Genomic DNA, 16,075 nt, shown 5'->3' with positions numbered 1-16,075 from the left:
ACACTGAACATAATGTTTAGTACTTTTAATGTTGGTAACACATCCGCTACAGCAAGGGTCAACATAAATACATACGTAATTTACATAAATGTATATGTTCAACACACAAATGCGCTATGTATAAATAGAAAATAGTGTGTAAGTCATTTGATATAGGTTGTGACATACAAATACGTTATGTATAAATAGAAAATAGTGTGTAAGTCATTTGATATAGGTTGTAACATACAAATACGTTATGCATAAATAGAAAATAGTTTGTAAGTCATTTGATATAAGTTGCAACATACAAATGCGTCATGCATAAATAGAAAATTGTGTGTAAGTCATTTGATATAAGCATTTATCTACAGAAAACAAGACAAGATGCAATCGGTCTTTCCATGCATATGTAAGGGATGCGGATGCGTATGTAGGCCTATGTGTACAATACATGTATGCTCTAAAACAGTGTTTTCCAAACTTTTTTAGTACGTGACCCCTTACAGCAGTACCAAACCTGTCATGACCCCCACATTTATAAGCCTTCTAAAAAGTTTATCCCCATTCCGGCAAGCTGAATGTAGTGCATACAGTTGTTAGACCCTCCATGACCCCCAGAAAAGGGCTCACGACCCCTTTGGGGGTCGTGACCCCCAGTTTTGGAACCCCTGCTCTAAAAGAAGGTTAAAACTTTCGCTGTCCTCTTGACCACAGGTCACGAGATGTGGAACACGCTCCTGTACCTTGTGCTGTTCGTTACTGCCAGCATAATGGTCAGTTATCAGTATCTTCCCTTCAAAACGAGAGGGTTTTCCCCCGAGGATCAGTTCGACTCTGAGGTAAGAGGGGCGGTTGGCGCCGGAAAGGCACAGCTACTGTTCTATTGTAATAATTCCAGGCTCTCTGGTTCCTTGGCCTATAGTCTTTAGGGGTGAGAATGCTGGCACCATGCCCTGAGATAAGATTTAGATGCATGTCTCTTTGTACTGAGGAATCTGACTCATAATTAAGTAAAAATTTTATCTGTTACTGCAAGTATGGCCCCTAGTAGACATTCGGATAGCTAGAAGGTCTGACACTCTTTCTTCTAGTACGATTTATTTTCTCTCTTACTTCTTGAAACTTTCGATAAAAAAGGCTACTGGTTCTATTCTACCCATCTGTGAATGAAACAGACATGACTACGAGCTCTATGCAGGGTTTTTCATGGCAGCTTGATATTTAAAAGTAATTCTTAAACTTCACTGATATTTGTCACTCCCTGATGACAGTAATGATTTGAGTTAACAACAAAGTATCAGAAATTAGTTGTCTTAGGATAGGTAGGTATGATGAGAGACATATTAACCGGAAGGCCGAATTTCGCAGGTGAGAAAGAAAGAAAGCGGACGTTGTTTGCCCTTCCATTCATAATTCTGGCATACCTTTTGCTTGCCAAGTCAAGATGCGGCTATTATTATTATTATTATTATTATTATTATTATTATTATTATTATTATTATTATTATTATTATTATTATTATTCAAAAGATGAAACCCATTCATATGGAACAAGCCCACCAAAGGGGCCACTGGCTTGAAATTCATGCTTCCAACGAATATCGATTAGGAAGAAGTAAGAGGAGGTAAAGGGAAATACAGAAAGAAGTGATCACACTTATTAAAAAAAAAAAAAAATTAATGAATTTCCCTTTCAGCGCTGAGTGACCTCATATGTCCCAGCGCTTGGCCTTTGGCCTAAATTTTCTATTCCAATTCCAGTCTTTGAATGTGAGCGTCAATCTCAGCTATGGTACCTTTTCATATTGACCATGAAAGAAATTTTTTGTGAAAGGGGAAAAATCACCATCAGTTAAACCAAGAATATGAGTATGAATATCAAACCAAGAATATGAACCTGAACTCACGAACTAATTCCAGGTTTTCAACCGCTCATTCGGTCCAGCAAGGCATTCCATACTTCCAGAGGGGACGGTTACAGCATCGGTGAGTAACTACAGTACATGGGCATAGTAATGTTACACAGTTTTCTTAAATAGATTTCAACATACCCCTTTTTTCACATGCTTTTATTTAACTTGACTCCTACGCCTGTCTGTCTGTCTGTTTGAGTCAAATCTTGTCACTCAATTTTTGACCGGTTCCCTTCGTCCGATGGACTTCAAATTTTGCATGGTTACTCAATCCCGGTGACAATACAACCTTACATGAGCAGTATGTCAGCAGTGACCTCTAGTGACCCTACAGTGACCTCTCCCAGTATCTCAGGATTTATAGGAAACTCTTCGGATTTTTCACAACTTCTTTGATTCGGTAGAGTCTATTTTCTATATAACCCCTCCCCCCTCCCTCTTCCATCCCCTTTCCTTTTCCCTTTTCCATCCCCCTTCCAAAACACACGATCAAGCGTTCATTTAGCTGTGTTCTCCCCCTCCCTTATTTCCTTGAAACTTTCGATAAAAAGGGCTATTGGTTCTATTCTATCCCATTTGTAAATGAAATAGACATGACTACGAGCTCTATGCAGGGTTTTTAATGGCAGGTTGATATTTAAAAGTAATTTTTAAACTTCACTGATATTTGTCACTCTCTGATGACAGTAATGATTTGAGTTAACAACAAAGTATCAGAAATTAGTTGTCTTAGGATAGGTTATTGATAGACATTAACCGGAAGGCCGAATTTCGCAGGTGAGAAAGAAAGAGAGCGGACGTTATTTGCTCTTTCATTCATAATTCTGGCATATCGTTTGCTTGCCAAGTCAAAATGTGGTTGTTGTTATTATTATTATTATTATTATTATTATTATTATTATTATTATTATTATTATTATTATTCAAAAGATGAAATCTATTCATATGGAACAAGCCCACCAGAGGGGCCACTGACTTGAAATTCAAGCTTCCAAAGAATATCGTGTTCATTAGGAATTAGTCGGAGGAGTTAAGGAAAATACAGAGAAAAGTGATCCTATTCATTAAAAAAGGAGAAAATAAATTAATGAATTTCCCTTGCAGCGCTGAATGACCTCATATGTCCCAGCTCTTGGCCTTTGGCCTAAATTTCCTATTCCACGTCCAGTCTGTGAATGTGACCCTCAATCCCAGCTATGGTACCTTTTCATATTGACCATGAAAGACATTTTTTGTGAAAGGGGAAAAATCACCATCAATTAAACCAAGAATATGAATATTAAACCAAGAATATGAACTTGTACTCACGAACTAATTCCAGGTTTTCAACCGCTCATTCGGTCCAGCAAGGCATTCCATACTTCCAGAGGGAAAGGGAGAAGGCACAGTTACAGCACTGGTGAGTAACTACATAGGCACAGTAATATAACCCAACTAAACTTCAGTTCATTCATCGTTACACAATTTTCTTGAAAAGATTTTAACAACCCTTTTGCATATTCTTACTGTCTGCTTAGTTGGGTAATGGCAGGAGGAATGTAAATAATATAACTGGGTTTAATGTAGGAAATTATTTACCTTCATTATCAAGTGATTAAAGATACACATTAACCAAATTTTGGTGAAATTTGTTGCACTTGAGAGTAAACCTCTTTGCATCAGCCGCCTCACTGAGCTCACAGAACAGCTACTGCTCTGTTTTGCGTTGTTTTCAAGGGAAAATAAATGTTAATATTCCCCATAACTGCACAGTAGCTTTAGTTTTAACAGTTTACTGTTTTACAGACGTGGTTCGAAATCTGACATTTACTCAAGCAGGCTGCATCTGTGTGAAAGAAATAGTCCTTTTAAGACCAACTGATTCAACCTGTGATCTTTTCAGTTACTGTCTACAGTGATTCTCAACCTTTTTTGGCCCATGCACTCTTTCACCAAATGTCAGAATGTCATCCCCCCCCCACCCCCTTTCCAAAATTAGTCTGCCTCAAAAGGTGCATTCCGAATAACATGCAACAAAATACTAACACAAACACACAAGCTAGCAGAGAGGAAGTCCAGCGTGACCTCTCAGTAGTGCGGACGGATACATACTGCGTTTTGTGTGGTCCTAGAGCCAGTTTGAGGCTGCCAATCTGTGGTCGCAATTCCCCCATCCCCCCAAAATCTGAAATTCCCGCCTAGGGGGGAATACCCCTGGTTGAGAACCACTGGTCTAGGGAGCATACACTTGATATGAACGATCTCCATACCAGTCTTGATCTGCTTCGTAGGATTCATATTTCTAGCGGAAGCTGCCTCTCGTTTGTCACACCTGAACACTCGTGTTCGCCCCCACAGAATGGGACAACCAGGAACCCACTACCTGCTACCCAAGATCTAGTAGACCTTGTGACAACCAGGAGCCCACGACCTGCTACCCAAGGTCTAATAGACCTTGTGACAACCAGGAACCCACTGCCTGCTACCGAAGGTCTAGTAGACCTTGCTACAGCCCTTCTGCCGGAGACGTACACGATCTCGGAGTCCGATTTCTGCAGCCGGCATCCCGACCTGCAAATCATCGCTTACGTCCACTCCTCCGTCAGCGAGACGGAGAAGCGGAGGATCACCAGAGAGACCTGGGCCAGAGCTAGCGAATTCGACAGCGGGGTCAAAGTAGGAGTCGTCTTCATGGTAGGCTCTGCCAAAACGCCCCGGGAAGCAGCCATCGTCAGGGAGGAGAGTCAGGCACACCGTGATATAGTGCAGGTCAGTAATAATAATAATAATAATTAGTGTTTGCGTGGACAAGATGGCGGAATGGTTAGGTGAGTGTGCTAGTAAATGTATTGTTTTTCTCGGGAGGAATTGGGCTATTGATGAATGAAGCACAGATTTGTTGGACTCGATAGAAAACTTACTTGTTATTTTAAACAACATAGAACAGGAAAGATGTGTAGAGGACTGTTGCGTGGTAATAGAATTTTATTTTGCTCTTGTGTGCCACGATGGAAGCACATTACAAGAGAACGTACAACAGGTTGAAAACAGATGACGGCAAGAGAGAGAGAGAGAGAGAGAGAGAGAGAGAGAGAGAGAGAGAGAGAGAGAGAGAGAACCTTTATCATACCGGAGAAAGTTTGTTGTTTACAAATCTTTTGTATATATTATTTTTTTGAGTTACGCCTGACCTGACTCGAGGATGGTCTCGTAATGGAAAAGAACAGACGTGTAATCTATAACTACACACTTTGAAATCCACACATTTTGCATATTTTGTAATGTAGGGATCAAGTTCATACATTCTTTCTTAAGCTGCTATTCTTATTCTTACCAAAACTTTCTTATATATGACTAGGATCAGTTATGTTTATTTCCAACATACAATTAAATAAACAAACTTTCTAGTGCCTGTTCGGTCAGCAGCATGACTTTTATCTCAAGGATTCAAACTGCACCGTTACCGTGTGCATATCTTACAAATCTTTTGTAGAGTTCTCTTCTTGTTTTCTGTAAAGGAAAACTGTTGTGCCGGCTTTGACTGTCCATCCGCACTTTATTCCGTCCGCCCTCAGATCTCAAAAACTACTGAGGCTACAGGGCTGCAAATTGGTACGTTGATCATCCACAGTCCATTCATCAGACATACCAAATTACAGCCATCAAGCCTCAGTAGTTATTACCTTTTTTAAGGTTAAAGTTAGCCATAATCGTGCTTCTGGCAACGATATAGGATAGGCTACCACCGAGCCGTGGTTAAAGTTTCTTGGGGCGCGGCTCTTACAGCATTATACCGAGACCACCAAAAGATAGATCTGTTTTCGGTGGCCTTGATTATACGCTGTAGCGGCTATACAGAAAACTCAATTGCGCCGAAAAAAGTTCGGCGCCTTTTTTACATGTTTTCAGTAAGTACCAGCTTCGTTACATCGACGATAATTCCAGAGATTTCATTTATAGGTTTTGTTGAATTGTGTGTCTGTTCTTAAACGTCAAATTTACCGAAAACATTTGACATGAACTGGAAATATCTTGACATGTACATTTTAATTTTTTGTTTTTCGTTTGTTTGTTATTATTAGCTGCCCGTAGGGGGAGCGGTGGGGGCAGTGCCCTCAGTGCACCTCTCACGGTGCACTGTAGGCAGTACTTAAGGTTCTTTGCAGCGTCCCTTCGACCCCTAGCTGCAATCCCTTTCATTCGTTTACTGTAAATTCGTTCATATTGTCTAAATGTTTATCTTTACATTCAGTGCAATCTATAACAGGTGATTGTAAAGAGGTCACCTACCTGATGGAACAAAGGAAGGCTATTAGGGGTGGCAACAAACCCCCTTTCCCCCCCCAAAAAAAAAAAATAAATAAATAAATAAACAATTCATCATACCTCACTCAGCTGCCGTCACACCTGTCACCTACAAAGTTGTACAGTTAAGGATCATTTTAGAAGCATATCAGGGGCCTTCGGCGCCTTATGGAGGATGGTACTGCCAAGGACCTTGGGCACTACAATCTTGGTACACTAGAGGGACACCCGGCGATCGTCAATTGTAGAGGGTCTTTGCATACTAAGTAAGCAAGCGGTCGTCTGTCATTGCTCAGACCAACGACTCACAAACCCTCCTGTCGTCGAGAGTTCCAACCCATACTCCAGCCAAGGAACGAGAGGTCAGCTGCATCAACGAACGAACTCACAGTATGAACTTCGGATTGCCATTAGGGTTTCCCATATCTGGGTTTACGCACTGCTCGTGCTAGAAAGAGCCCGTGCTGACCCATTTCGACCTCGAGTTTATTTCTCGACTAATGTCCGCGCCAAGACGAACTGACAAAGCCATATGAGATGGTGACACGCACGTATGAAATCGGAGGGCATCAGAAGGTCCAAGATCTATAGACCTTGAGAAGGTCCTTTAAAAAAGGCTCTACAACAAAGCCAAATGGAAATTCGATTCTTTCTCCTTAAATCAACTCTCAGACATTTCTCACTTTTTTGTATGATACAGCATCCACTTATATTCAAAGCCCAGGCACTTGAGATATTTTTAATCATATGATATTTACCCACGAAATGTATGCCATGAAGTAAACAAAGAGGTAAAACCTATTTCTTTTGCAGGGAGAATATGACGACAGTTACCACACGCTGAGTTACAAAGCCCTGGCATCTCTGAGGTGGGTGTCCATCTACTGCCCTCGCGTCCCGTGGACGCTACACGCCGACGACGACGTCCTGCTCGACCTCTTCCTGCTAACGAGGTTCCTGAAGGAGGTCCACAAAGAGGACAGCTTCTTCTGCTTTAACTGGAAGGGATCGGAGGTGAAACGCTTCGGCAAATGGCAAGTCAGTCGCACGGAGTTCCTCGAGAAGAACTACCCGCCATACTGCTCCGGAGCCGTGTGGATTCTGGCCACCCACCTGGTTTACAGGCTACTAAACGCCACTCGCCAGGAGCCTTTCCTGTGGGTCGACGACGTCTACATCACAGGCATCCTGGCGAAGAGAGCGGGCATAGGGCATTTCGGACACCTCAAAGAGTTTCTGAGAATTGAAAAGATCACACCAAGTGATTTGGGGAAGTTTGTAGCCTGGGTCCACATACCCGACAGAGGTCGCTGGTGGAGAACAATGCTTTCTTATTATGGATATATGAAAATGAGTACTACAAATGTGATCCGACGGTTAAGTGCAAAAGTGCCAGCATAGAAAACATGAGGTGTCGATAGGAAAATCAAACGCCAACGTGATAATGAAGTGCTAGGTGCGTTTTTATAAACCTAAGAATTATGATATGCAACATTGAGTTTAATAAATGAAGGACGAGTTCTTTTGAACTGCAGGTAAATAGTGTATAAATGTAGAGAGGATCATAACGCCTTTGCCTTTGGATAGTAAGATATGACCCATAATGTTTTAAGAAGACATATAATTGAAATATCCCATTACCATTTAGTCATGGGAAATCTCTGCTTAGTGGTAGCCATGACTCATGAATTATTAGACGTGATTACCAAATGATCAAGGCAAATGTGGGAATTCACAGAACAAAACAAGAAGGAATATTTCTGGTTGAAATTTTCTCTTTCAAGGAGGTCATTTTTGAAGCAATTTTTAAAATTTCATTTTACGTGAAAAGGAGGCCGAATCTTTTCAAGGCACAGCTCACGGGAATCAAGAAAGAGAAGAAGGGGGGGGGAGAGGCAAGAGTAACACCCTTAAATAAGTGGGATTTTTTTCCTTGGAAGAAAGCGTTTCAGTAAGTGGAAATCCACAGCTGAGTATGTGAGTAAGACTGTATTTATCAGAATACAAAATTGATTAGAAATGGGAGCTTTTTTCGACCGTTTGCACGGCGGTTATCTTTCGACAACTGGGGAGGACCGTCGTGCAAACGGTAGAAAAAAAACTCCCATTTTAATCATTTTTTGTATTCTGATAAATACAACCTTACTCATATACATAACTGTGGATTTTTACTTATAAGTTCTGGTCATAGTATAATGATGCACCATAGACAAAAGCGTTTCAAGTTTGCGTCAGATCATAAAGAAACCAATTTGCAAAATTTCAAACTTTCCTCGCCATTATACCTTTCTGAGTTCAACCAAGGGCATGCTCCGTACTGACCAATGAAACCCTAATTCAAAGCCCAGTTGAAACAAGCTTTACGCTCTGTGGAAATATGTTCTAAAACATATTTCCACATATTTTTTCCTTTATAATCCCCATCTGTCATTTATATGAGCTTTCTTTGTAAAATTACTCTTATATTTCTTCAGTCTGCTAAGTAAAGGACGCCAGTCAAAAGGCCTCGCAGCACTCCAGTGTTTCTCTTTCCTTCGTTGATTTTGTCTTTATTTATACATTCAGCACGTTCCATATTTTCGTGATTCAGTTATACGTACATACGTAGTACAAAAGTAATAGTATAAATAACTAAGTAACGCACAACATGATCATGAGGAATAATAAAGCAGCATAAATGATGCCAATACAATAGCATAAACAATACCAATACAACAGTGTAAATAATACCAGTGCAACCTCGTGCAGCACAAAAACACAACAGACAATCTTCGTAGAGATGTCAAGACCAAAAAATCAAAGGTCAAAGAGGATGAACGCCATTAGACTACCGCCGTGCAATCATCGAAACAGTCCATGACTGTTAACAGGAACAGATCCATAAACAGATGATGACGGCAAGAGTCAATGTGACAGTAGATCTGCTGCCCAGCAGAAACGACTCCGCTCCACTCATATCCATGGTTAGGCCATCAAACCATCCTCAAGCTGCAGAGGACAACAGATAACTAATACCTGCAGTTTCTAAAACTCCAAGCTGCTATGCTGTCCAGAACCTGACTCGCTGCTATTCTAAACCTGACTGACGCTATGAAAACAAAAGTGACAGACGTCAACTAAACCTACAGAAAAACAAGCACCACCAGGTAAGGAGACAACACCCACAACAGGGGAAACAATCTGCGAACGATTGTTTAAAAAACTCTAAATCTTATATATATATATATATATATATATATATATATATATATATATATATATATATATATATATATATATATATATATATATATATATGATATTCAAATTGATAAGGCATTTGCTTTCGTTAATTAGCTTATTCCTGTAAGATCCTGTTACCTAATCTATGGGCTTTGAATTATTTGCTTGCGTACTAAATGCCAAGGTATGCTCAAATTAAGATGATCTGTTATAAAATAGTCCCTTTTTTTTTATTCTATGGGCCCCTTTGATAACGTACTGTAAGTCTGGCATATCGTACCTCCAGTACTTGCCTAAGATCACAGCATATCTCCGAGGTAAGTAAGTATACCTTAGTTTTACCAGACCACAACAGCTCTCCTTGGGCTGACCCGAAGGATTAGACTTATTTAACGTGACTAAGAACCAATTGGTTACTTAGCAACGGGACCTACAGCTTACTGTGGAATCCGAATCACATTATAGCGAGAAATGAATTTCTATCACCAGAGATAAATTCCTCTAACTCTTCATTAGCCGGCCGGAGAGTCCAACTCGGGCCTAGCGAGTGCAAGGCCACAACTCTACCGACTCGCCCAAGGAAGAGCTATATATCTCCGAGGTGTATACTAGTATTGCACCAGCCCCGGTTTTTTGCCATGCCCTTAGGTTAGGCTGGGTTGAGTAAGGTGAGGTTGGGTAAATTACTCAACCCTAACTATGGGTGTGGGAAAAGCAATGAGATTATTTTCAAGAAAGTTCTATGTTTTTAAGATATTATGGCGTCCCGCTTTTTTCAAGGAAAGGTCCCAGGCTGGTGCAATATTCGATTACATCTCGGGAAAGTGCCACCGGGCACCGACTGGTGATTTCGCTTAAAAACGAATAAACTCAGTCACAGTCACTTCCAAAGTTCCAACCAAGTAGGCTACATTTGGCAGCGTGGAAGGAAACGCCTAAAACGACGAGAAGGATTGGAAATAGTCTAATGGTGCCACTCTGGAAAGTTCTGGCACATTTTTCAGTGAATTTCGTTCACCGAAAGACTTTTTTTTTTCCTATTTTAAAATCACACAGAAACTGAACTTTACAGTCAGAATAAGTTAATATGCATACAGACAATATAATAAATAAAATTTGCAGAAAAAAATATTTAGCAAAATTTAACGAAACATTTTGAAACCCAAAACTATCGTTCGGTGAAATTATACAACTGAAGTGTTGTTCGTCATGACGTCATCACTCATCGTGTGGGCGGGAAAACATACGATTAACACAAATCACTAGACTTAACTTTATCGAGGCGGACCTTCACTGTTGGCGTCACAGGAAAACACGGCAAGCTTTACTTAAATCACGTGAAGAACAATTACAATTAGAATTACATTTGGATATAGCAATTACATTACAATTACAATCACTTAACAACAAATTCAATTACAATTTACAGTTACAATTACAAGGGGTTTGGGTGCAAGAGTAAACGCTAATCTTTGGCACATGAAAAAGTGCATTGAGGCGAGCAAATCGTGCTAATAGGATTTCATAATTTATTTCCATAAGTGTAAGTGATAGAAGAGCAGAGGTCATATTAAAACAGTATTTATTAGCATTAGTGGCGGAGCACCAGCAAATTTAAATCTTATAAGCATATTGAAAGCACCCCATCACTCCTAATGGAGCCTGACCTCTACCACTTCAATTTTATAATTACAATTAAATACAAATTACATCATCCTGTAATTAATTAAATCAAATTACTTACTATGATTTCATTTTCAATTACAATTACACGAAATTCTATAATTAATTACAAAATTACAATTACACGAAATTCTAAAATTAATTACATTTCAATTAAATTACAACTACAAATATTCCAAACCTGGAAGATAGGATGATGTGGGTAAAAGTTGGAATAAAAAAAACTAATACGTAGAATTTGAAAAGAGCAGGACTAACAGTCCTATTAAAAAGGTGTACCTCAAGAAGAATTTCAGCTTGTTAATTTTGAGTCTTATATCAATCATATTGCTTCATTTCATGTTCCGTTCATAGGAATGAAGGCTTTATTAAACTGGGCATTCATATTATTATAGGTCTTTTATTAAAAAAAAAGACCTACACTATATCATTATGTCTATAATAAGGATTGTCACTACATACCTATCACATGAATTGAGTATTTGTGTCAGTATAGGCCCATTATATGAATCAAGGCTTTATTTCATTCTGGAGCTATTCTATTCAGTGCATATTTTAGGGATATTTTGCTGTATTCTTGTTTGCCTGCCTTTGATAATGATCCAGCTATACTTCACACAGATGTTAAATGTAAATTATTATTTGAATACCTTTGTCTACACAGAGATAGGGAGTAAGCCTAGGATTTATGCTAATTTTTTCTTCTTCATCATCTTGAAATTCTACTATATATAAGCAGTTTTATGTAGTAATGGTTTGACTGTGCACTGCAATCATTTGCTTTTTTATATATTTATTCGTTTACATTTTTTTCTTATGAGAAACGTATAGGTCTATGTGAAAAGTTTTGAATAGATCGTAAAAATATTGTTGCGTACGGATAAATATACTTATTCATATTATATTCAATATATCATTTACGTATTATCTAAAAGGACGACGTAGTAGTGTTAGTCTCTCTCTCTCTCTCTCTCTCTCTCTCTCTCTCTCTCTCTCTCTCTCTCTCTCTCTCTGGTGTTCATTTGAAAGAAGTAACAAGTTTTATTATTATTATTATTATTATTATTATTATTATTATTATTATTATTATTATTATTATTATTCAGAAGATGAACCCTATTTCATTTGAAAGAAGTAACAAGTTTCTATGATTATTATTATTATTATTATTATTATTATTATTATTATTATTATTATTATTATTATTATTATTATTATTATTATTATTATTATTATTATTATTATTATTCAGAAGATGAACCCTACTCATATGGAACGAGCCCACACGGACCACTGTCTTGAAATTCCAGCTTCCAAAGAATATTAAGGTGTTCATTAAAAGGAAGTAAGAGGAGGCAAAGGGAAATACACAAAAGAAGAGATCTCACTTATTAAAAAAGAAAAAAAATTAACAAATTAATAAACAGATAAAAATGCAACTAAATTATTAAAATGCAAGGAGAACTGTATTCGGGCAGTAATGCACTGCACCTTCGCTGGGACCTCTGAAGCTCCAGTTGCACTGCATCCTCAGGGAGACTGTTCCACAGTAATGCAGATACAGGTAATGATAACGATGACTGAAAAAATAAACTGGTAAAGGTAATGGTAATTGTGTATAAAATGACATCTAACTGAATGTGAATTATAAAAACAAATTATAATTATAATGACGAGAATGTCATTACCTGTAGCTGAAGGGACTGTAAGGCCGGCCAATATAAAACCATTAATAAACAGGACAGCTTAAATTTTTATTCACTAATTTATTAATTTGTTAATTTACCAGTTTTTCTAATACCTGGCCTCTTTTTTTTTCTGTATTTCCCATTACCTTCTGTTATTTCTTTCGAATGAACACCCTAATATTCTTTGGAAGCTTGAATTTCAAGTCAGTGGCCACTTTGGTTGGCTTGTTCCAAATGAGTAGGGTTCATCGCCTGAATAATAATAATAATAATAATAATAATAATAATAATAATAATAATAATAATAATAATAATAATAATAATAATAATAATAATAGGTGTAATAAAAATCCATAATTATATAGTAAACTACATTACTAAGTAAAATAAACAAGCAAAGACTTTCGAACACCTGAGCGGGTGTTTTTTTAACAGGAACAACGTTCAAGTGTTCCAAGTCTTTGCTTGTTTATCTTACTTAGCAATATAGCCTACCATGTAATTATGGATTTTTATCACACAGGTTGTTTTTCACAATAATAATAATAGTAATACTAATAATAATATAATTTTGGCTGCAACTGTTATAATGCTACGAACGTCAGCAAAAGAATTTTTTTTTATTTTCTCATTCTTTTAATATTTCGTTCCTGTTTCTGTCGTCAGTTCCAGATATGGTTGTTGACGTTGTTAGATAAAACTGGCCCTATGCCAGCACTCGCCTTTGTTTCATAGCAACCTGTTACTTGCGGTTAGGTGATTCAAGGATTATATAAATCCTAACTAATTTCGCTCTACACCTCACACATTGTCAGAGGACTGACGCATACTGGTAGAAATTAAGAACATCTATGCTAGAGGGACGATGCAAACGAACGAGAAGCCCGTTGGTAATCAAATATTCACACCTGACAGGTGTCAGGGGTTGGAGCTATAAATGCATTAGTGTCTGAGGTCCAGTACAGCTGTGCTCTTAGGTGATACAGACTTGAGCATAGCTGTACTCTATCGACGAATCTTTTCATTTATGCGGGTCGCTGACTAACTTTTTTTCCTCTGTCCATGCCAAGTACTTTTCTTAGAATCTATACATTTTACATATTTCTTCTGAAATTACTGAATCGATTTTAAACATACTTTGAATTAATGTACTCATAAAATCACTCTTTTATAAAGTTAGACTCTATAATGTTTCAAGTCCCCGAGGGAAAGTGAAACACTACACAGACACATGCAAATATATATATATATATATATATATATATATATATATATATATGAAATTTTTATCACATCGTGATTTATATACAATCATGAAACTACAAATGTCGCTTAATATCGAAATTCACGCTACCTCGGTAAATCTCCATTGGAGAATTGTCGCCGAAGGGGAATTTATATAAGTGATAAATGAATTGGAATCGTGGGGACACGAACCCGCGACGAAAGCCTATTCAGCGACTCCAGTTGACGTAAACCATTGAGCCATCAAGAGAGGTATAAGTCTTTTGCCGAGATGTCGTACTGCTTTTACCCGTTGTGAGCGGGGAAAGTGTACTAGCCTCGACAATGACCCACCTCCGCCATGACAGTTCATTGGTACATTTGGAACACGCAGCTCTTGTTATGAAATTTTTATCACACCGTGATTTATATACAATCATGAAGCTACAAATGTCGCTTAATATCGAAATTCACGCTACCTCGGTATATCTCCGTTGGAGAATTGTCGCCGAAGGGGAATTTATATAAGTGATAAATGAATTGGAATCGTAGGGACACGAACCCGCGACGAAAGCCTATTCAGCGACTCCAGTTGACGTAAACCATTGAGCCATCAAGAGAGGTATAAGTCTTTTGCCGAGATGTCGTACTGCTTTTACCCGTCGTGAGCGGGGAAAGTGTACTAGCCTCGACAATGACCCACCTCCGCCATGACAGTTCATTGGTACGTTTGGAACACGCAGCTCTTGTTATGAAATTTTATCACACCGTGATTTATATACAATCATGAAGCTACAAATGTCGCTTAATATCGAAATTCACGCTACTCGGTATATCTCCGTTGGAGAATTGTCGCCGAAGGGGAATTTGTATAAGTGATAAATGAATTGGAATCGTGGGGACATGAACCGCGGCGAAAGCCTATTCAGCGACTCCAGTTGACGTAAACCATTGAGCCATCAAGAGAGGTATAAGTCTTTTGCCGAGATGTCGTACTGCTTTTACCCGTTGTGAGCGGGAAAGTGTACTAGCCTTGACAATGACCCACCTCCGCCATGACAGTTCATTGGTACATTTGGAACACGCAGCTCTTGTTATGAAATTTTTATCACACCGTGATTTATATACAATCATGAAGCTACAAATGTTTTAATATCGAAATTCACGATTACCTCGGTATATCTCCGTTGGAGAATTGTCGCTTGAAGGGGAATTTATATAAGTGATAAATGAATTGGAATCGTGGGGACACGATTGGCGACGAAAGCCTATTCAGCGACTCCAGTTGGCGTAAACCATTGAGCCATCAAGAGAGGTATAAGTCTTTTGCCGAGATGTCGTACTGCTTTTACCCGTCGTGAGCGGGGAAAGTGTACTAGCCTCGACAATGACCCACCTCCGCCATGACAGTTCATTGGTACGTTTGGAACACGCAGCTCTTGTTATGAAATTTTTATCACACCGTGATGTATATACAATCATGAAGCTAAAAATGTCGCTTAATATCGAAATTCACGCTACCTCGGTATATCTCCGTTGGAGAATTGTCGCCGAAGGGGAATTTATATAAGTGATAAATGAATTGGAATCGTGGGGACACGAACCCGCGACGAAAGCCTATTCAGCGACTCCAGTTGACGTAAACCATTGAGCCATCAAGAGAGGTATAAGTCTTTTGCCGAGATGTCGTACTGCTTTTACCCGTCGTGAGCGGGGAAAGTGTACTAGCCTCGACAATGACCCACCTCCGCCATGACAGTTCATTGGTACGTTTGGCGACAATTCTCCAACGGAGATATACCGAGGTAGCGTGAATTTCGATATTAAGCGACATTTGTAGCTTCATGATTGTATATAAATCACGGTGTGATAAAAATTTCATAACAAGAGCTGCGTGTTCCAAACGTACCAATGAACTGTCATGGCGGGAGGTGGGTCATTGTCGAGGCTAGTACACTTTCCCCGCTCACGACGGTAAAAGCAGTACGACATCTCGGCAAAAGACTTATACCTCTCTTGATGGCTCAATGGTTTACGTCAACTGGAGTTGCTGAATAGGCTTTCGTCGCGGGTTCGTGT

At 38.8% G+C, this 16,075-nt stretch overlaps 2 protein-coding genes across 13 annotated transcripts in view; one reads left to right on the top strand and one right to left on the bottom strand.

Annotated features, from left to right (window-relative positions):
* The window catches only part of LOC136848589 (protein phosphatase 1 regulatory subunit 16A-like), a 174,776-nt gene that overhangs the window by 128,056 nt on the left and 30,645 nt on the right, over positions 1 to 16,075 (bottom strand). The window lies entirely within an intron of this gene.
* On the top strand, positions 4,053 to 8,756 carry LOC136848588 (beta-1,3-galactosyltransferase 5-like). The gene is made up of 2 exons (XM_067120934.1): positions 4,053 to 4,643; positions 6,993 to 8,756. The coding sequence occupies exons 1-2, from the start codon at positions 4,128 to 4,130 to the stop codon at positions 7,578 to 7,580; spliced, it is 1,104 nt and encodes a 367-aa protein (XP_066977035.1). The 5' UTR covers positions 4,053 to 4,127; the 3' UTR covers positions 7,581 to 8,756.

Source organism: Macrobrachium rosenbergii, chromosome 19 (genome assembly GCF_040412425.1).
Source record: "Macrobrachium rosenbergii isolate ZJJX-2024 chromosome 19, ASM4041242v1, whole genome shotgun sequence".
Taxonomy (NCBI): domain Eukaryota; kingdom Metazoa; phylum Arthropoda; class Malacostraca; order Decapoda; family Palaemonidae; genus Macrobrachium; species Macrobrachium rosenbergii.
The sequence above is the reverse complement of the archived record's forward strand: the minus strand, read 5'-3'. Positions and strand labels throughout refer to the sequence as shown.

Coding starts and splice junctions, on each gene's coding strand:
- LOC136848588 (XM_067120934.1), top strand. CDS start 4,128: ATGAACGATCTCCATACCAGTCTTGATCTGCTTCGTAGGATTCATATT. Junction 4,644..6,992: donor CACACCGTGATATAGTGCAG/GTCAGTAATAAT, acceptor TTTCTTTTGCAG/GGAGAATATGACGACAGTTA.